Consider the following 21,880-nt stretch of genomic DNA (forward strand, 5'->3'; position numbering starts at 1 on the left):
GCCTCAACTTGTACCTAAATGATGAAGTAAACATTGCAGGTAGACAGATTTTTGCTGATTTGAGTCAGAGGAAGTTATTACCTGACACTGGACAACCGAGTATCTCCATTCTCATACACAGGCTACCATTCCAGGTTTGTGGATTAATTCGGATGTAGCGAGCAACAACCGTTTCTGGGAATTCATTCAGAACTGGTGTGTCAGTATCCACATTCCCATAAAATAGCTACAGAAATTGAAAAGAATCAGTAAACTACCTGTTAACAGCCATGGTTATTGTCTTTTAAATATTCTTTGTAGTAAACATGCGGTGAGGAAATATCACTTATACAAATCTCTGTATCCTCCAGGATATGTGAGAATTCCAGTCGAGAACACACAGGTGCCATGGGGCTTAAACTGCTGTTTTCAGGCACAAATCAGACTTTATTAGTCCTGGGGTTAGGTATCTGGGCTATTTTTCATTTGTGAGGTGATGTCATTTGTGACTGCAAGAGTGACAAATCTGATTCTATCTTCTCAATTTCTTGCCCTGGCTGAGATCATTTAACTCAACTCAGATTGGAGATTGAACCCAGAATTTTCTTGATCCCCATGTGGCTTTGTTCCACATTCAGCAGAGTCTTTGGAGAGTCCTGTAACCTTGTTTTATGTATTAAAGCCACATGAACTTCTGCAGCAGTTTATTGTGATCCACGTAACAATGATAGGAAAAATATCTGGATATAAAATTCATCCATGAACAAACCATACATGTCAGTGAGTCAGCCTTAACAGTTGCCTTGTGTGATACATATCGGTCATCTTAAATAGCCCTTATCTATGTGATACTTCACCTATGTTACCTCTCAACTTCTGGATAGTCAGGATTGTCAACTTGTCTGATGCATAGCTAATAAAACCTGTCAGCAGGTGATTCCCACACACTATGGGAGCGATTCTCCAAAATTGAGCCCAAGTGTTCGCGCCGCAATGGGGCAAAATGGGCTCATGCCGCTCCAGCCTCCTTTCCTGGCGCCAAATGGGCACTTCGCCAACCCGCGCATGTGCGTGGGACTTTTTTAGCGCGCCGGCCCTGACTCAACATGGTGTCGGTGTTCAGGGGCCGGCCGCGCAGAAAAGTGGCGTGGGTGGGGGGGGGGGGGGGGGGGGGGGGGGGCTGGCCCGCCAATTGGTGGGCCCCGATCACCAGCCAGACCCCATTGGAGGCCCCCCTCAAGGACGGAGCCACCCCCCTCCCCCCTCCCACAGGCTGCCCTTCGACCGTTCGCACAGAGTTCCCGCTGACGGGGTGAACGGGCGCCGGTGGGAATCTGTCGTATCCGCTCGGCCCATCCGGGCTGGAGAAGGGGAGGCCCCACCGATTCCCGCGGCTGGCCCGTGGCAAACGCGCTGGCGCAAAAGGCGCCGATTCTCCGCACCTCGGAGAATCGCGCCCCGGCGTTGGGGCGTCGTGGCGCGGTTGCGGCGATACTCCGGTCCGTCGCGGGGCTCGGAGAATCGCCCGCACTATATATCCAATTACTGCTGTTTATAGCGTACCTCATACTTAATCACATTGGTCATTGTATGTGGTATGTGACCATTTATACCAATCAGTGTGTGATTATGTACCCAGTCACATCTGTCAGTATGTTGTGGAATATTTCAGATACATTTTCAGTTATGTCTATCAGATTTTTAGACACATACCCAATCGTAATATCCATCTGAGTATGTTATCCATCCACGGCTGTCATTGCTGAACTGCACATAGAATGAGTTCACCCAGTCATTGCTGTCAATAAAAAGATCTGATTGTTAGCTCCAAAGAGATTTATGTGATCACTGGTTTTCAAATTCTTTATAGTCAATGAGAACATGAATTTATTTCTGGTATGATTTGACTGTTAGGTATTTTTGAAGAACATACAATTGACAATGAAAAGGTTAAGCATATATTTCTTAACTGAGGAAACCAGAATCAATGACAAGGTCAAAAATACAAGAAATTATCTAGATCGAAAGAAAGATAAGTTGACCAGGATGTCGTGATTAGTTGATCCAAGCAAGGGCTTTAGAAGTTTGAAGATTGTCAGGAAAGGGAAATTAAGAAGCCAGAACTTTGATGCCCTGATGAAAGAAGGGGTTTTTGTGACATTCTGATAAGTTTTACAGAAAGGAGGAATGTATGTATATATGATATACAATATATATAGATATACATTTAGAGCTTTGAAACAGCAGAGAAAAACAGTAATTTTCTTGATGAAATTGAAATTGACAAGAAAAGTTACATTGAGGAAAAAGATATTGAAAGATAGAGATGAAAAAATAAATATCTATTCTATAGGATGACAAAGCGTTTTCACAGCACCACTGTGAGAGAGTACTGGGCCATTATTCCAAATTTCGGACTGACTTCAACCTGAGTGAAGAATTATTGAGTGTAAAAGAAGCATTTGGCATAAAACAGCAAAGGAAACTACTTTTTGACACTTATAGCCTTGCATAAGATGTAGAAATCCCATCTGAGATCGGGAGAAAAATTAAGGCCACAAATGTCAACCACCAGACAAGGGCATTAATGTTGTTCTCAGGATGTGAGCAGCACTGTCAAGGGTACATTGATGCTAAATGTCACTCCCGTGAGAATGTGGAAAAGGGCTTTTTCACAAGCACTGCAAACCATGAACTGATGGGATTGTCCACAACAGTGCTTGGGAGGAATTTACAGATATTGACCCAGTGGCAATAACAAAATGGTGTATGGCTTGAGAGGAATTCAGAAGTGATGGTGACATCATGATATTGCTGCAGTCCCTCTCGGTGGCAGATGTCACAGGGGAGCATTCTGAAAATTAAGCGTGCTCGTGGTTAGACTTGTGAAGGGTATGTAAAAACTGTGTTTCAAGTATCAAAACGCAAAAATGTAATTGTCCTTTAGAAGACAATTCATATCAATTACATATGATTCAGCCACTGCATAGGTCTTGAACCTTGAGGCCATAAACTTGAAAGGAAACTAATTGAAAATGAAATCATAAACACACGGTTGGATATAATTGGATGACGTGTGAGTGATCTGATGTCAATAAGATGGTAATGGTAACAATAGATTACACATTCTCTTAAGAGTAACAGTTAAGACTGCACTTTGGTGTCACTAGCTTTTATTCGAGCCTTATTTGCCCGAGCCTGAAGGATCTAATAGGGGGCAAACTATCCACCGTTTTGAGCATGTGATTTGACAGAAACTGGATTGCCGTGAATGGAGCTCAAGTGAAAGCTCATCAAATAGTATTTGTTGAAAGTTGTAAAACGGTCAAACGTAACTACTGCCAAACTATTGGTTCAAAGTTAAGTAATACAAACAAAAAAGTCACCAGTGGATTGGCTATGCCCAAAACCAGCTGACAATTAAGAATTAGATCAAAACTTTAAAGGTGATGGATTATCAATGACCTTTTCATGGTATCTTATCCTTTCTATTATCCTCAAGATACATGCCTCCAAACTCAGCTCTGAATTAGACATTCTCATCATCCCCCATTACTTTTTTCCTTTTCTTGGAGACTTGCCATTTCTAATCCAAAGAAAGGTGATGTCAAATACCTTCATAAATTTGCTTGTTTCCTTCACACTAGTACTTTCTTTTTTTTAAAAATAATTTTTATTGAAAATTTTTGTATTTAAATGACAACAACGAACCGCAATAAAATACCAACAATAACAATAATGATAACAGTCATAAACATTCGCCCATCCTCAATGAACAACAAAACATATTAACAACAACTTAAATTAACACAATATTAAGTTAAATATCCATAGAAAAAATAAAAACAATAATAAAGAACACCCCCCCCCCCCCCCCCCCCGGGGTTGCTGCTGCTATTGACCAAGATACCTATCTTTGAGCCAGAAAGTCCAGAAAAGGCTGCCACCGTTTATAGAACCCTTGTACTGATCCTCTCAGGGCAAATTTGACCCTTTCCAATTTTATAAATCCCGCCATGTCACTGATCCAGGTCTCCACACTTGGGGGCCTCACATCTTTCCACTGCATCAAAATCCTCCGCCGGGCTACTAGGGACGCAAAGGCCAAAACACCGGCCTCTTTCGCCTCCTGCACTCCTGGCTCCGCCGCAACTCCAAAAATCGCGAGTCCCCAACCGGGTTTGACCCTGGATCCAACCACTCTCGACACCGTCCCCGCCACCCCCTTCCAGAACCCTTCCAGTGCTGGGCATGCCCAGAACATATGGGCATGATTTGCTGGGCTCCCCGAACACCTGGTGCACCTGTCCTCACCCCCAAAGAACCTACTCATCTGAGTTACTGACATATGGGCCCAATGCAGCACCTTAAATTGGATGAGACTAAGCCTCGCACATGAAGAGGAAGAGTTGACCCTCTCCAAGGCATCCGCCCAAGTCCCATCCTCTATCTACTCCCCTAGTTCCCCCTCCCATTTAGCCTTCAGCTCCTCCACTGACGACTCCTCCACCTCCTGCATTACCTTATAAATGTCAGACACCTTCCCCTCTCCGACCCACACCCCGAAAGCACTCTGTTCATCGCCCTCCGCGAGGGCAGCAAAGGGAATCCCTCTACCTGTCGCCTAGCAAACGCCTTTACCTGCAAGTATCTGAACATGTTCCCTTGGGGGAGCCCAAATTTATCTTCCAGTTCCCCCAGGCCCGCAAACCTCCCGCCAGTAAACAGGTCCCTCAATTTACTGATGCCCACCCTTTGCCACCCCCTAAATCTCCCATCAGTGTTCCCCGGGATGAACCGATGGTTTCCACCTAATGGAGCCTCCATCGAGCCCCCTGTTTCCCCCCTATGCCGTCTCCACTGTCCCCAGATTCTTAGGGTCGCCGCCACCACCGGGCTCGTGGTAAACCTCTTAGGAGAGAGCGGCAACGGGGCCGTTACCAGGGCATCCAGGCTCGTACCTCTACATGACGCCATCTCCATTCTTTTCCACGCCGCCCCTCCACCCTCCATCACCCATTGACACATTGGCTGCCCAATAGTACCCCAAAAGGTTGGGCAGCGCCAGCCCGCCTCTATCCCTCCCTCGCTCCAGGAAAACCCTCTTCACTCTCGGAGTCCCATGTGCCCGCACAATGCTCAAGATATTGCTATTCACCCTCCTAAAGAAGGCCCTGGGGATAAAGATGGGAAGGCACTGAAAGAGGAACAAGAACCTCGGAAGCACCGTCATTTTGACGGACTGCACCCTCCCCACCAACGACAATGGCAGCATGTCCCACCTCTTGAACTCCTCCTCCATCTGATCCACAAACCTGGTGAAATTATGCTTGTGAAGAGTCCCCCAGTCCCTGGCCACCTGCACCCCCAGGTACCTAAAACTCTCCCCTGCCCTCCTAAGCGGGTGCCAACCAATTCCCTCCTCCTGGTCCCCAGGGTGCACCACAAACACCTCACTCTTGCCTAGATTTAGTTTAGAGCCTGAAAACGTCCCAAACTCAGCTAGCAGCTCCATCACCCCCGGCATCCCTCCCACCGGGTCCGCCACATACAGTAACAGGTCATCGGTATATAACGACACCCTATGTTCCTCCCCACCCCGCACCAAACCCCTCCACCTCCCTGAATCCCTCAACGTCATTGCCAACGGTTCGATTGCCAATGCAAACAACAAGGGGGACAGGGGGCAACCCTGCCTGGTCCCTCGGTAAAGCCGGAAGTACTCTGACCTCCTCCCATTCGTGGCCACACACGCCATCGGGGCCTCATATCGCAGCCTCACCCATCTAATAAACCCTTCACCAAATCCAAACCTCCCCAACACCTCCCATAAGTACCCGCACTCCACTCTATCGAAGGCCTTCTCCGCATCCAGTGCCACCACTATCTCAGCCTCCCCCTCAATCGCCGGCATCATGATGACATTCAACAACCTCCGCACATTCGTGTTCAGCTGCCTTCCCTTAACAAAACCTGTCTGGTCCTCGTGTACAACCCCTGGCACACAGTCCTCTATCCTGGTGGCCAGGATCTTTGCCAGCACCTTGGCATCCACATTAAGGAGAGATATGGGCCTGTATGAAGCACACTGCTGGGGGTCCTTGTCCCTCTTTAAGATGAAAGAAATCAGTGCCCGCGACATCGTCGGGGGCAAAGTCCCCCCTTCCCACGCCTCATTAAGTGTCCGCACCAGCAAGGGGCCCACTAGGTCCACAAACTTTTTATAAAACTCCACCGGGAACCCATCCGGCCCCGGCGCCTTCCCTGACTGCATCTGCCCGATCCCCTTAACCAGCTCCTCCAGCTCAATCGGCGCCCCCAACCCCTCCACCTGCTCCTCCTGCACCTTCGGGAAAGATAGCCCGTCGAGGAACCTCTCCATTCCCCTCCTCTCCACCGTTGGCTCTGACCTGTACAGTTCCCCGTAAAAGTCCTTGAAGACCTCTTTCACCTCTACCCCCTTCCGCACCACATTCCCACTCTTATCTCTCACTCCAGCAATTTCCCTAGCCGCATCCCGCTTGCGGAGCTGATGAGCCAGCATCCTACTCGCCTTTTCACCATGTTCGTACACTGCCCCTTGTGCCTTCCTCCACTGTGCGTCTGCCTTTCTAGTGGTCAACAAATCAAATTTAGCCTGTAGGCTGCGCCTCTCCCCCAACAATCCCTCCTCTGGTGCCTCCGTTTACCTCCTATCTACCTCCAGCATCTTCCCCACCAGTCTATCCCTCTCACTCCTCTCGCTCCTCTCCCTGTGTGCCCGGATGGATATCAGCTCCCCACGAATCACTGCCTTCAGGGCTTCCCAGACCATCCCCACCCGGACCTCCCCCGTATCATTCACCTCGAGGTACCCCTCAATACTTCACCTCCTCCTCCGCCAACAACCCCACATCCAACCGCCACAAGGGCGCTGGTCCCGCACCTCCCCCATCTCCAACTCCATCCAATGCGGAGCGTGGTCGGAGATTGCAATGGCCGAATATTCGGCCTCCTCCACTCTCGGAATCAGTCCCCTACTCACCACGAAGAAGTCTATCCGAGAATAAACCCTATGTACATGGGAGAAGAAAGAGTACTCCCGTGCCCTCAGACTCACAAACCTCCATGGGTCCACCCCTCCCATCTGGTCCATAAACCCCCTCAGCATCTTGGCCGCTGCCGGCCTCCTACCCGTCCTTGAACTGGACCGATCCAGTGAAGGATCCAACACCGTATTGAAGTCCCCCCCCCCATAATCAGACCTCCCGCCTCTAGATCCAGGACACGTCCCAGCATACGCCTCATAAAGCCCGCATCATCCCAATTTGGGGCATACACACTAGCAAGTACCACCTTCTCTCCCTGTAGCCTGCCCCTTACCATCACAAACCTACCCCCCTTACCCGCCACCACCTCAGATGCCTCAAACGACACATTTTTCCCCACCAGAATCGCCACTCCCCGGTTCTTCACATCCAACCCGGAGTGGAAAACCTGCCCCACCCACCCCTTCCTCAGACGGACCTGGTCCGCCACCTTCAGGTGGGTCTCCTGAAGCATTGCCACATCTGCCTTTAGCCCCCTCAGATGAGCAAGTACCCTAGACCGCTTCACCGGCCCATTCAGTCCTCTCGCATTCCAGGTGACCAACCAGATCAGAGGACGTCCCGCCCCCCTCCCCCGTCGACTAGCCATAGCCCGTCGACTGCCAGCCCCAGGCCAGCACCCCCTGCCCGACCCAGTCCCCACAGCGACAACACCTCACCTCTGTCCCCCCGGCCCACACCAGCTCCTTCCTGACCCTACCAGCTGCAACCCGGTATTCCCCTTCCCCCCCCTCCCTCCCCCCCAGGCTAGGAACCCTCCTAGCCGCGAACCGTCCTCCATTGTACTCCCGTGGGTCAGCTAACTTCTGCTGACCCCGGAAACTCCCGCCAATAACCCGACCCCTCCCAGAGTGGGATCATCCCCCATCCTGTCACTCCTCAAGGCACCGCTCCAGCGCGGGGAGGAACCAGTTAAGGCTCCCCCCCCCCCCCCATCCGTCATCATCTCCACCCCCCAGCCCCGCAACGCGGGAAACCAGAGGAAAGCCCGCGCTTTCGCACTGCCCCACCACACCCTTCTGACGCAGCTCCCAAATACCAGCCCCACTTCATACCCCCAACCCTATACAGAATACAACAAACCCCCCCCAATAAAATACAAAACTCAAACAATGCCCCCCAACAAAAAACAGAACAACACCCCAATAAATAACCATATCAAAATTACAAAAGTACAGAAAAAGCACAGCAACAGCAGAAACCAGCAATAAAGCATTACAACCGACCCCGCAACCCCCAACCCCTAGTTCGAGTCCAGCTTCTCCGTCCGCACGAAGGCCCACGCCTCCTCCGGGGAATCAAAATAATAATGCCGCTCCAAATAAGTTACCAACAAGCGCGCAGGCTGCAAAATTCCAAACTTAATTTTCTTCTTATGGAGCACCTCCTTCGTCCGATTAAATCCGGACCGCCGCTTAGCCACCTCCGCACTCCAATCCTGGTAGATCCGTACTACCCCATTCTCCCAATTGCTGCTCTTCACCCTCTTGGCCCGGCGCAGCACACACTCCCGATCACTGAACCGGTGGAACCTCACCAGCACCGGACGCGGGGGTTCGTTCTCCTTAGGCCTTCTGGTGAGTACTCTGTGGGCTCCCTCCAGCTCCAGGGGCAAATGGAAAGGTCCTGCCCCCACTAGCGAGTTCAGCATTATGGCCACGTAGGTTGTCAGATCCGACCCCTCCAGCCCCTCCGCAAGGCCCAAGATCCTCAGATTCTTCCGCCTCATGCGGTGATCAAGCTCCTCGAAGCGGTTTTGCCACTTCTTATGGAGTGCCTCGTGCCCCTCCACCTTACTCACGAGGACCACGGCCTCCTCCTGTCGTTCAGCGGCCTGCGCCTGCAACGCCTGGATGGCAGCACCCTGGGTCGTCTGAATCGCCGAAAGCTTTTTATTCGTTTCCTGCAGAGAGCTCAGCACCTCAGCCTTAAAATCTGCAAAACAGCGCAGGAGAGCAGCTTGCTGCTCCTGCGCCCACAGCCTCCACTCCTCTGGTGCTCTGCCGGCCACCATCTTGGAATCCTTCCCCCGTTTTTTCTGGGGAGCTGCTGCCGTTTTTTCCCCCTTTCCACTCCGAGTTCGAGTCATGAAATGTGGAGAAAGTCGATCAGCACACCTTCTCCCACCGGGAGACGTCGAAAAAATTCCGTTTTGGGCTCTAAAAAGAGCCGAAAAGTCCGTTTGAATCGGGAGCTCCCCAATGTGCGGCTTCCTACGTCATCGCCGCCACCGGAAGTCCACACTAGTACTTTCTAAAGGCATGGAAACTACCTTGAGTGTTCAGATTAACAATCTATTAAGATTAAGGTTTTCAGCATGCCAGCATGACGGACACTTTTCTTGCCAATTTAGAAATCATGTTCCTGTAAAGATTTCACATCTCAGACACAGAATCGTTTAATTTTGCCAAGATAACATTGCAACAATCATTAGAGCTAAAGGATAGACAATGAGGCGATAAACTTAGCCATTAGTAAACAGGAGAAATGGTTTAATCAACATACTGCAGCAATGAGTCCCGGCCCTGGGTGATCACTCCACTGAATTCAATCAGTTTTCTGGCATCCAATTCAATCCACTGTGACTGGTCCTCTGTCTGAGCGCACCAGGCCCCATCAAAATAATCCTCTTCGTCCTCATCCTCAGCACCTGCCTATAAATATCAGAAGCAATTTAATTAAGGATTGGGAGGATTTTACATTTCATCAGAGGAGGAGGAAATTGAGAAGGAAAGGGAAAAAGAGAACATGAGAGTAGATGAACAGGACACATAAAACCACGTTTTAAGTGTTTCTAATGGTACGTAAATCGTGAGAAGGGGCAAATAGGCTCTCCTCTATTCAACCTCCTTGGCAGGTCACAACAAAGCATAAGTTGCTTTTTCAAGAGGATATGCCTTTTCCAGATCAGAAGTTAGTTAACTCTTTAAGCTGTGAGCAATGAGGAGACAATCAAAAATGTTTTTTTTTGAGTCAAAGAAAGAGCGAAAACTAAACCCGAGAAAAATAATAAAAATGCAACGTCAAGCATTTGGACCTCATGCAGTCATTCGGACACCCCCACCCCACACACACACCTATCAGAAATAAGCCGAGTTAGAGTCCAATAAAAGAAAGATAAAAGAAATATGGTTAAGTGTCCTTTGATTGTCCTTGAGATGTAGATTTTAAATGCTGTTACTGATTTGGGTTAGCTGGTTTCTTGGATGTCGTCAGATGTAGAAAATTTTGCAATTAATCCGATTTGCTGGCAGGTCTTTGGTAGAGTTGGCTTCTTGAGTCAGGCAGCAATCTTTTTCCAAAAGAGAGAGCAAGAGAGAGCAGCCTTCAGCCTGTTTACTCCGCTTGAGACTTTTTTTGACACTGACTGCATCACTTGCAATCCTTTTCTATCCGCTGGGCAGCCTTACCTTAAATTACTCCATCCATTGTGTATTTCCACGATGCTATGGGTGTATCTGTCTGTGGCAGCTATTGTTTCAATATGCAGTCATTTGCATTTTTAATGTTGCTTCGATTTTTGATGGGTGCCTGGATTATAGGAAACGTATCTCTCTTAACACACCCTTGAGAGTTATTTGTTTGTTTCTCACCTTCACCTTGGAATGTGGCCTTGCATTTTAAACGGGTTTGCTGTCTCAGTTGAAACTGTGAAATTTCCAATCAGTTGAAAGGTCATATTTCAAAAATAAAGGGGCATAACCTTCTGACAGTAGAAAGCAAATGTGGACTACTTAGAGCCAGAGACAGGTAAAATTCAGGTGAAGAACAAATAAATGGCAGTCACAAAACAAATACTTTGTAAATCTCTTCATGGAGGTTAGTTCAGACACTGGGCTGTTTCTCTGCTTCTTTTTAATCCCACAGTTCTTTAAATATGTAGTACGTGAACATTTTTAAACAAAACGTCCAGAACTGTGTTAGCAGTTGCAAACTTCTCAGTTATCCTTAACGGATGTGGACCGCATTATTCAGTGAATTTGCTGGAATTAATTAATTTTATGCAAGACATCAGAGTCAAGAGTTTGCTAAAATTAAAGGCTGTTGGACAGGTTTCTGAGGTTCTTATAAGGATAAATTATTTTCCCAAGGAGTTCGCAATCTGCCCGAACATAGTTTGTTGCAGCAAAAGGTCAGGTTGCTCTTGATGCCTTTGAATAGAACCAGCTGATTCACAATTAGCAACACAAAAATCATTGACATTGTTCCCTGATATTCAAAGAACACAGCTACGAAGGTGGCAATAAAATCAGCATTATCGTGCCGCTCTTTCATCTGATTTAGTTTTTTACAGTTGGATGCGGGAAATAATTCAACAATGAGATTGGGTGGCACGGTAGCACAGAGATTGACACTGTTGCTTCACAGTTCCAGGGTCCCAGGTTCGATTCTCAACTTGGGTCACTGTCTGTGTGGAGACTGCATGTTTTCCCATGTCTGCGTAGGTTTCCTCTGGATACTCTGGTTTCCTCCCACTACTCCCAAAAGACGTGCTTGTTAGGGGAATTGGACTTTCTGAATAGCCCCTCAATGTACCCGAACAGGCGCTGGAGTGTGGCGACTAGGGGATTTTCACAGTAAATTCATTGCAGTGTTAATAATAATAACTTAAATTAACACTGCAATGAATTTACTGTGAAAAGCCTCTAGTCTCCAAACTCCAACGCCTGTTCGGGTACACAGAGGGAGAATTCAGAATGTCCAAATTACCTAATGGTACTTGAGGGAGGAAACCGGAGCACCCGGAGGAAACCCATGCAGACACGGGAGAACGTGCAGACTCCGCACAGTCACCCAAGTCGGGAATCGAACCTGGGATCCTGGCGCTGTGAAGCCATAGTGCTAACCACTATGCTACCATGCTGACCATGTAGGACTACTTATGACAATAAAGATTATTATTATTAGGTGGCTCCCACTGGAAAGCTGACTTCTTACCCTTTTTGCTGGTATCACGGATCTTTCATTTTTGGGGAAAATCCTGAAATTTGTTGTGTAGAATTCTCTCATATCTGAGACAGAGCCAAAATTGGTCCGAAACTTGTCGACTGACTCTGAAGCCTCTCGGTGATCTACTAGAGATAAAATGGTGGAGTCTCTGTCTCAGGGCTGCACGGTAGCACAGTGGTTAGCACTGTTTCTTCACAGCACCGGGGACCCGGGTTCGATTCCCAGCTTGGGCCACTGTATGTGTGGAGTCCGCACATTCTCCCCGTGTCTGCGTGGCTTTTCTCCGGGCGCTCCGGATTCTTCCTACATGTCCTGAAAGATGTGCTTGTTCGGTGAACTGGACATTCTAAATTCTCCCTCAATATACCCGAACAGGCGACTCGGGGATAATCGGAGATTTTCACAGTAATTTCATTGCAGTGTTAATGTAAGCCTACTTGTGACAATAATAAAGATAATTATTATTGCGGAGTAAACGGGGTCGGTCTCGTACAAGATCAAGACCAGGGGAAAAATCATACGAAAACACGTGGACCACCTCAGGTGCAAGGAAACCTACCTTTGAACAAACCACGTCAGGTAAATCGGTACGCTCACACTCCTTCATGCCGTCCTACAGTCCAGAGGCACAGCCTGCCAGGCACCAACGTTCAAGGACAACGAAGACTCAGACTGCTGTACTGACAGAGATGACAGAACTCCCAGGGGACATCATGGTGGAAGATGAGCCCCCAACAGTGGCCCTTGCAAACTCTGGGCAGAAAAGACGATCACCAAATCACTACACACCCCCTGACCTGCCGCTGGAAGATACGTGGCCATGTGCAACACGGTGGAGAAGGCCCCATCAGCATGACGCTGAGGGGAAACATTCAGACTTTGGTGGGGAGGGATGTGGTAATCCTCACGAGGCCTACGGGGATTCACTGATAGATCTCCCCATGGGACTCATAGAATACAAGCTTCCACGCTAGTGAGCGGAGTTCTATCCAGTTTTTTCTCGTTACTTAGCCCTTTAAATACTCTCTGGGACTGGGATTCTATTGTTGTTTGCTGTGGTAATGGTCTTAACCTCAGATTTACAATAACCTTAAGTAAATCTTTCATCTCTCTTGGGCCATTATACTGAGCAATGAGGAAGCTTGGTTGTTTTGTGGGGAAGGGAACAGATTGTGACCTTTGTTTGTGCCTGTCATAGGAAATGGACTGGTGAAATCTAAGCAGACGTCAGGGCAGCGAGTCAGGCTGCAGTGCGTGTAACATGCTGGTCTGGCCATACCACATCTCCTCCTCAGGACTGTCTGAGGAGTCTTGGTGCTCTGTGCCTTGTTCCTCCTGCAGGTCCAAGTTTCATTACTGTGCTCTGTTCAGCACACTGCGATCCACCCGGAGACTCTGTCTGGTGCATACTGAAGGACGCCCTCACCTTTGTCTCAGGCACCTAAAGCTAAATGGCTTGCTCAGTGACTCAGGGGCTGGTTTAGCTCACAAAGCTAAATCGCTGGCTTTTAAAGCAGACCAAGCAGGCCAGTAGCACGGTTCGATTCCCGTACCAGCCTCCCCGGACAGGCGCCGGAATGTGGCGACTAGGGGCTTTTCACAGTAACTTCATTGAAGCCTACTCGTGACAATAAGCGATTTTCATTTTTCATCTGGTTATGTGGATTTTATTGTCGATCCTGAACCTCAGTGATTGGGTTCTTTATGCGTGCTATCAGCCATTGTCAGCAAGTAGCCAGCCGGTAAGTCTGCTTCACGACGTAAAGAGTTTAAGGAGACCGAGCTGTCACAGGATGCAAGTATCAGAGCTGCTGCCCAGAACTTTTGCGATCACCTGCATCAACGTATTGATGGAATAGAAGCCCGTGTTGTGGACAAAAACTCCTGGGTGATCTGGGGGTACCTTAATTTCCACATACATGCACCTGTGAGAGTCCAGATAGAGCCTCAACCTAAGCACCCACTCACTCTGACTGGCATCATTGGTGGGAAACAATTCATTAGTCATCTCTCTAATTAATTTGTTGGTTGCTGACTGCAAGATCCTGCATGTGTTTCTGGCAGAGGCTGAAAAGGAAGCAGAGGCAAAGAAGCTGAGGGAGGTGGTAACTTTGACTGCCACTGTAAAGTGTGGCTGCCAGGTTTACTTGGCAACAAACCTTGCTCCAGCATGCTGAAAGTACCTGCCACCACCTGACCTGCGACCTCAATCTTCTGAGACACTGGTGTTCCAACATATCAAGGAAGTTGATCTTCCGTCTGCATTATGTATTATGCATACAGCTCCTTGAGAGCTACATCTCTGTTCATCTCCTCCCTTTTGTGGGCAGCGGTTGATGTTGTGAACTGGTGATGTTGTCCTGCTGGTCACCTTGGTCCTCATCCGAGGTTCCAAGCACACAGCACAAGCAGTAGTCATGCAGATCTGACGAATCAGAGCTCCAAAGTGCAGACCTCATATTCAAGCCTCCAAAGTTGTGAAAGTAACTTCTGAAGTTTTTTAAGTAACCACTCAGCACAACTACTGTGAACAAAGCCTTTCACACAGTCAGGCAATAAGCAGGTGAAATTTCAGTACTTATTGGCACATTTTCCCAACATATCTTCAGCCCCCTAAATTGCTGCTGTGCTTTTGATTTGCTTTCACAAGCAGATTCCAGGAAACCCAAGGAACGAACACAGCCTATGTTACTGTCACTGTAATTGAGCAATTAACAAAGCAAAATTGCTAACGCACCCTCCCAAAGTTGTTCGCAGGTAGCCTAATGTGCTGCAGTTAAATAGGAAAGATAATGGGTGTTAGAGAAGCCTGTCTGAAGTGCTGTAAATTTCCTGGGGTTTAATCCCCATCTGCTCCCAAATGCACTCACCCCTGCAAGTCAAAATTTAGCCCATTCAGTCTGCTGCTGTAAAAACTTTAGTTAGTTCCAAGCGAATAAAACCATATTGGAATGTTTCTTGCTGCGCAGATCAAAATAAACAATGAGCTCAGCTTTTTAACAGATTGTACCGTGGTTTTCAGCCTGCCCACCAAAACTCTACTATTGAGTCAGTTTAATACAGTGTTTCTGAAGTTTTAAAGATAATTTACTGCACTTTGTTGGCATCGGCTTAATTGCTGGAAAGAATGTTTGGGATGAAAACTGCCCAGAGTTAAAAATGCTTATCTAGAAGACATATTAGCAGTTGATGGGAGGTAAGATAATGATGACATCATCTGTGCTCAGAAGGAAAAAATAGCATTCCTATTCCTTTACATAAACTACTTTCTACCTGGGATTTATCAGTTCTAGACTGCACTACTGTCACTGTCCCAAACCGAGAACAAATGGAGATTATATGCTATACGCATCAGCATATTACTGAACATTAAAGAATGATGTTGAGAGGAGTAACTTTGTGACAGAATATTGTGCATTCAAATCCCACTCCTGTGAGTTGAGCACAACACTTTAGGTCGACACTGACAGTGCTGCATTATCTGAAGGACTGGGATGAATTCTCTGTCTCCCCAGACACGTGGGGCGGGATTCTCCAATAATGGTGCTATGTCCCTATGCCGCGTGAAAACCGGCGGCAACCACTCCATTGTCAACGGCCCCTGAAAGTGAGGAATTCTCCCCTTTTCAAGGGGCTAGGTTGGTGGTGAAGTGGTTCCCACAGCTCCAGCCAGCACCGAACGGCCCGCGTAAGTTCGCACATGCGCGGAACTGCTGGTGTATTTCCGCGCATGCGCAGGGTTTCCCTTATCCGCGCCGGCCCCCAAGCAATATGCGGAGCTGTATACGGGCCCGGCGCGGAGTAAAGTAGGCCCCCACAGAACCAACCTGGCGGCCGATCGGTGGGTCCCGATCTGGGGCAAGGCCACCGTGCCCCCCCCCCCCCCCCCCCCACCCCCCGCGGATGGCCCCCACACACTTACCTTCCAGGTCCCGCTGTGTGTGAAGTGAGTAACTCACACCGGCTGGACTCGTCAAAACTTGTCGACCACACGGCCCATTGGGGCCCAGAGAATAGCTGGGGGGGGGGGGGGGGGGGGGGGGGGCACTGGCAACAGCTCCCGACCGGAGCAGCGGGAGTCCTGCCGGCGCCCAAAAAACGGCGCCAGAGAATAGGGAAGCCGGCAGCGGGGCGGGATTCGCGCCTCTCCCCGGGGTTTCTCTGACCCAATGTAGGGTCGGAGAATCCTGGCGATGTTTCTTGGTGGCCGTCGTTGGTCAATGGGATTTTCCATTATAGTTACCCCACGCCGCCAGAAAACCCACGGGTGGGGGTGTGCTGATTATTTCCTCATTATTGCACTGCTGTTTGTGGAAGCCTGCTATGCACGCATTGGCTGCGTATTTCCTACACTGCTACAGCAGCTAAACTTCAAAAGTACTTCATTGGCTCTCGAGTGGTTGGGATGCCATGAAGTCATGAAAAGCTCTGTATAGATCCAGAACAGTTTACCAATTTTTACTCCACAAAATAGGGCATACATTTATTTGACAGAAGTACAAAATGAGTAGTATTGCATTTAGCTCTGTTATTTGACCATTCATATATATACCATACTGTTGAAGTCAGTTGGACTGAATATTGGGTGGGTCATATGTATCACTGACGACTGTCGATAATGCCGCCTGTTTTGCATCCATGCTAATATCTAATTTCACCTCCAATTATTGGAAAACAATAACGTCAGTGATGTGACCATCAATTCACAAAACACGTGGTTGGAAATGAACAGTGGTTTTAATAGTCTTACAACTGAGCCTGCCTGCGACGAGATGAACTGGCAGCAGGCTCACAACTGCAGATCTTTATACTTCCTGTTAGTGGGAGGAGCCATAGGCGGAACCATGGGCGGAGCCAAGGGTGGAGCCCAGTACAAACTCCTCATCTCCCCCTATGGGCAGAACCGCGCAACTGCTCGTATACCGAGCTTACATAGACACAACACATACAATATAACACAGTGTGAATTACTAGGATTGTGATTCACGACATTCACCTCCTATAAAAAAATCAAGTACAGCAGGGGTGATGGGTCGACAAATTGAGTCGGTCCGGCAGTCGAGTCGTCCTCAGATCGACGAAGCGCCGGGGTTGCAGCCTCTTCTGGTGGCTGGGTGGTGGCGGTCGGCGAGGGTACGATGGCAGACTCCGGGGGTGATTTGGTCTGAGCTTCGTACCCGGTTCGACTGGTGACGGGGAGCGTCGGAAACCCATAGGCGTGGAGCAGAGGCAGTGAACCTGCAGGCGTGGGGGGTGCCGGGCGCGGGGGGTTGGGTGGGGTGTAGTATGAGGGGTACCTCGGCGGTAGTACTGTTGGGGTTGGATCCTGCAGGCGCCAGGTCCTGGAGGGAAACAGTGTCCTGACAGCCGTCAGGGTATTCGATGAACGCGTATTGGGGGTTCGAGTGGAGTAGGAGCACTCTTTCTACGAGTGGGTCAGTTTTGTGTGCCCGGACGTGCTTCCGGAGGAGAACCAGGCCTGGTGTCTTCAACCATGCTGGGAGCGAAAACCGCGTGGTAGTGCCCCTGGAAAAAACAAATAGCTGCTCGTGAGGGGTCTGGTTGGTGGCTGTGCATAGGAGGGACCTAATAGCATGGAGCACATCGGGGAGGACCTCCTGCCAATGGGGGTCGGGAGCTTCCTGGACCGGAGGGTCAGTAGGACGGTCTTCCAGACCGTCGCGTTCTCCCTCTCCACCTGCCCGTTGCCCCTGGGGTTGTAGCTGGTAGTCCTGCTCGAAGCGATGCCCTTGTCGAGCAGATACTGACGCAGCTCGTCGCTCATAAAGGACGAACCCCTATCGCTGTGTACGTAGCTGGGGAAACCAAACAGGGTGAAGATGCTGTGCAGGGCCCTAATGACTGTGTGGGAGGACATATCGGAGCACGGGATAGCAAAGGGGAAGCGGGAGAATTCATCTATGACGTTTAGGAAGTACACATTCCGATTGGTCGAGGGGAATGGCCCTTTGAAATCGATGCTCAGGCGTTCAAAGGGCTGGGAGGCCTTTACCAGGTGGGCCCTGTCTGGTCTGTAGAAGTGCGGCTTGCACTCCGCACAGATCGGGCAGTCCCTGGTGATGGCTTTTACCTCCTCAGTGGAGAAAGGCAGATTTCGGGCTTTGACGTAGTGGGCGAGCCGGGTGACCCCCCGGGTGACAGAGGTCATTGTAGATAGCTTTCAGGCGGTCTTCTTGCGCGCTGGCGCACGTGCCGCGGGACAAGGCATCTGGGGGCTCGTTGAGCTTCCCCGGTCGGTACATGATATCGTACTTGTAGGTGGAGAGTTCGATCCTCCACCGCAGGATCTTATCGTTTTTAATTTTGCCCCTTTGTGAGTTGTCAAACATAAAGGCAACCGATCTTTGGTCGGTGATGAGGGTGAACCTCCTGCCTGCGAGGTAGTGCCTCCAGTGACGTATAGCTTCCACGATGGCTTGTGCTTCCTTTTCGACCGAGGAGTGTCGAAGTTCCGAAGCGGAGAGGGTTCGGGAGAAAAAGGCTCCCTGCCTGATTTAGTGTGGCTGCTAGAGCGACCTCTGAGGCATCACTCTCTACCTGAAAAGGGACGGATTCATCCATCGCCCGCATGGCTGCTTTGGCGATGCCCTCCTTGATGCAGGTGAAGGCCTGGCGAGCCTCATCTGATAGAGGAAAGAGAGTGGCCTTAAATAGTGGGCGGGCTTTGTCTGCATACTGAGGGACCCACTGGGCATAATATGAGAAAAATCCCAGGCACCTTTAGAGGGCCCTCAGACAATGAAGGAGAGGGAGTTGTAAGAGGGGGCACATACGGTCCGGGTCGGGGCCCCGGACTCCGTTTTCCACGACATAGCCGAGGATGGCTAGCCTGGTCGTGCGGAAAACGCATTTCTCCGTGTTATACGTGAGGTTGAGTTTCTGGGCAGTCTGGAGAAATCAATGGAGGTTAGCGTCGTGGTCCTGCTGATCATGGCCGCAGATGGTGACATTGTCCAAGTACGGAAACGTGGCCCGCAGCCCGTACTGGTCCACCATTTGGTCCATTGCTCGTTGAAACACCGAGACCCTATTCGTGACACCAAAGGGAACCCGGAGGAAGTGGAAGAGGCGGCCGTCGGCCTCGAACGCCGTGTAGTGGCGGTCCTCCGGGCGGATTGGGAGCTGGTGGTATGCAGACTTCAGATCCACCGTGGAGAAAATGCGATAATGGCCGATCTGATTCACCATGTCTGCAATCCTGGGGAGGGGGTACGCATCGAGGAGCGTGAATCGATTAATGGTCTGGCTATAGTCCACTACCATTTGGAATTTTTACCCGGTCTTGACGACCACCACCTGAGCACTCCAGGGGCTATTACTGGCCTCTATGATCGCCTCACGTAGAAGCCTATGGATCTCGGTTCTGATAAACACCCTGTCCTGCAGGCTGTACCGCCTGCTGCGAGTGGCTACAAGTTTGCAGTCCGGAGTGAGGTTAGCAAAGAGTGGAGGGGGGTCGATTTTTAGCGTCGCTAGACTGTCGATAGTGAGTGGGGGCAGGGGCCCGCCGAAGCTGAGTGTGAGGCATTTGAGGTTGCACTGGAAGTCGAGTCCCAGTAAGAGTGGGACGCAGAGTTCGGGGAGTACATATAGTTGGAAGTTCGAGTAGCTAGTGTCCTGAATCGTTAGGCTTGCTACGGTGCGCCCTTGGAGGTGAACAGAGAGTGAGCCCGAAGCGAGAGAGATCGTTTGCCGTGCAGGGAAGATAGGGAGCCAATATCGTCTTACCAGATCTGGGTGTACGAAGCTCTCGGTGCTCCCGGAGTCAAAGAGGCACGGTGTCTTGTACCCGTTGATTTTAACAGTCATCATTGAGTTGCGGAGGAATTTCGGACGCGACTGGTCCAACGTGACCGCGCTGAGTTGTGGGTAGTCGGCGGCTAGATCAGCTGTGCTGAAGTTGCCCCGTGATGACTATCCGCTGAGGTCGTAGTCTTCGAGGTGTGTTTCAGAGTTTGAAGAGGATGGATCCCAAGATGGCCGCCCCCATGAATCGCACGTGGCGGGCGGCGAGGAAGATGGCGCCCAAGATGACGGCCCCCATGAGTTGCACGTGGCCGGCCGCGTGGAGGGGGTTGCCAAGATGGCGGCCCCATGAGTCGCACGTATCGGGTGGGGGCGGAGTCGGAGTACATGCTGCAGCATTTCGGGGCCTGCGGGCCTGTGAGTTTTGGAAACGAGTGCTCTGGGCTGCGGGAGAGTTTGGAGAGGGGGATTTCTTCGCCAGGCAGACCCGGGCACAGCGTCCTTTGCGACCGCAGCTGCTGCAGGTCGCGTTGCGGGCCGGGCAGTGCAGCCGTGGGTGCTGGGGCTGTCCGCAAAAATGGCACACTGGGGCTGCGTAGCGGGTGGGTGGCCGCGCGGCGCAGGCCTGGGGCAGTTGCTGGTCGGGGGCCCAGGATGGGGTCGCTTGGTCCGCGGGGAACGAGGTGAGGCTGCGGAACGAGATCTCCATGGTGGTAGCCAATTCTACCGTTTCCTCTAAGTTCTGGGCCCCTTTTTCGAGTAACCGCTGGCGCACATAGTTCGACCTGAGACCTGCCACGTACACATCTTGGACAGCGAGCTCCATATGCTGTTCGGCTGATACAGCTTGATAATTACAGTCCCGAGCTAAAGCTTTTAAATCACGCAGAAATTCATCCAATGACTCCGCGGGGCGCTGGCATCGGGTCGTAAAAATGTGGCGCGCGTAGACCTCGTTGATCGGCCTCACGTACATTCGATCTAGCTAGGGCCTCCTTATACGAGGTAGTACTGTTAAGTTGAGTAGAGATACGGTGGCTCACCCTTGCCTGCAGTAGGCTGAGTTTCTGCTCCTCTGTAGTTTCTACTGTGCTTGATTCAGCCAGGTAGGCCTTGAAACATCTGAGCCAGTGTAGAAAGATTTCTTTCGCCTCTGCAGCCTGCGGGTCGAGTTCTAGTCGATTAGGTTTGAGGGCTGATTCCATAGTCTTTTTCTTCAAGTTTCCTAAGACTATTAAATTGATGTGACCATCAATTCACAAGACACGTGGTTGGAAGTGAACAGTGGTTTTAATAGTCTTACAACTGAGCCTGCCTGCGACGAGATGAACTGGCAGCAGGCTCACAACTGCAGATCTTTATACTTCCGGTTAGTGGGAGAAGCCATGGGCGGAGCCAAGGGTGGAGCCCAGTACAAACTCCTCATCTCCCCCTATGGGCAGAGCCGTGCAACTGCTCGTATACCGAGCTTACATAGACACAACACATACAATATAACACAGTGTGAATTACTAAGATTGTGATTCACCACAGTCAGTGAAACTGGTAGGATCTCAGGAGCTTTGTTCTGATACTGCTACTTCAAGTTTTCGCAGGTTTTCCAGGTGGGAGCTGGCACATGGCCATGCTTGATAAATTTGCACTGACTGTACAGCTATGATATATTCCACCTTGGATACAAAGCTGTTTATCTTTGTGTTTAAGTTCCCTGTTAACGTTCTATAGCCCAGTGTAGTGTGAAAGACTTCATCACAGCACTGAAGATGTTAATTGAATGTTGTGAGGTGGCTTTGGTAAACATTATCATAGTTCTATACTACAGTACAGTATTGCCTGTTGCTGCATTGGTGTGTAAAATACCAATTTTATTGGGTTTGCTGAGCTTGTGGATTTGTTTGTCTGAATGGTTGAATGTTTGAAGATCAGCAATGTCTAGGTATGCTCTCAAATCCGGGGATGCACAATGCTTTGTTGTAGCTACTGTATCATCTTGTTCCTTGAATGTTGTGCTGTGCAGTTAGTCTTTGGAAGAAATTTTAAAATACAACTTTTAATGGCAACTTTGATTGTGTGTTGAAGTGGATGTGTGCTAGAAA

General features: G+C 49.7%; 1 protein-coding gene across 1 annotated transcript in view; it reads right to left on the reverse strand.

Moving 5' to 3' along the window:
* The window catches only part of LOC119957329 (inactive carboxypeptidase-like protein X2), an 83,707-nt gene that overhangs the window by 21,653 nt on the left and 40,174 nt on the right, over window positions 1–21,880 (reverse strand). The window contains exons 10-12 of the mRNA XM_038785220.1: window positions 9,573–9,721; window positions 1,693–1,777; window positions 82–226 (exon numbers count right to left, since the gene is read on the reverse strand). Coding sequence (XP_038641148.1) covers window positions 82–226; window positions 1,693–1,777; window positions 9,573–9,721 — 379 coding nt within the window. The remainder of the gene's footprint in view (window positions 1–81; window positions 227–1,692; window positions 1,778–9,572; window positions 9,722–21,880) is intronic.

This window comes from Scyliorhinus canicula, chromosome 26, assembly GCF_902713615.1.
Source record: "Scyliorhinus canicula chromosome 26, sScyCan1.1, whole genome shotgun sequence".
NCBI classification, from domain to species: Eukaryota; Metazoa; Chordata; class Chondrichthyes; order Carcharhiniformes; family Scyliorhinidae; genus Scyliorhinus; species Scyliorhinus canicula.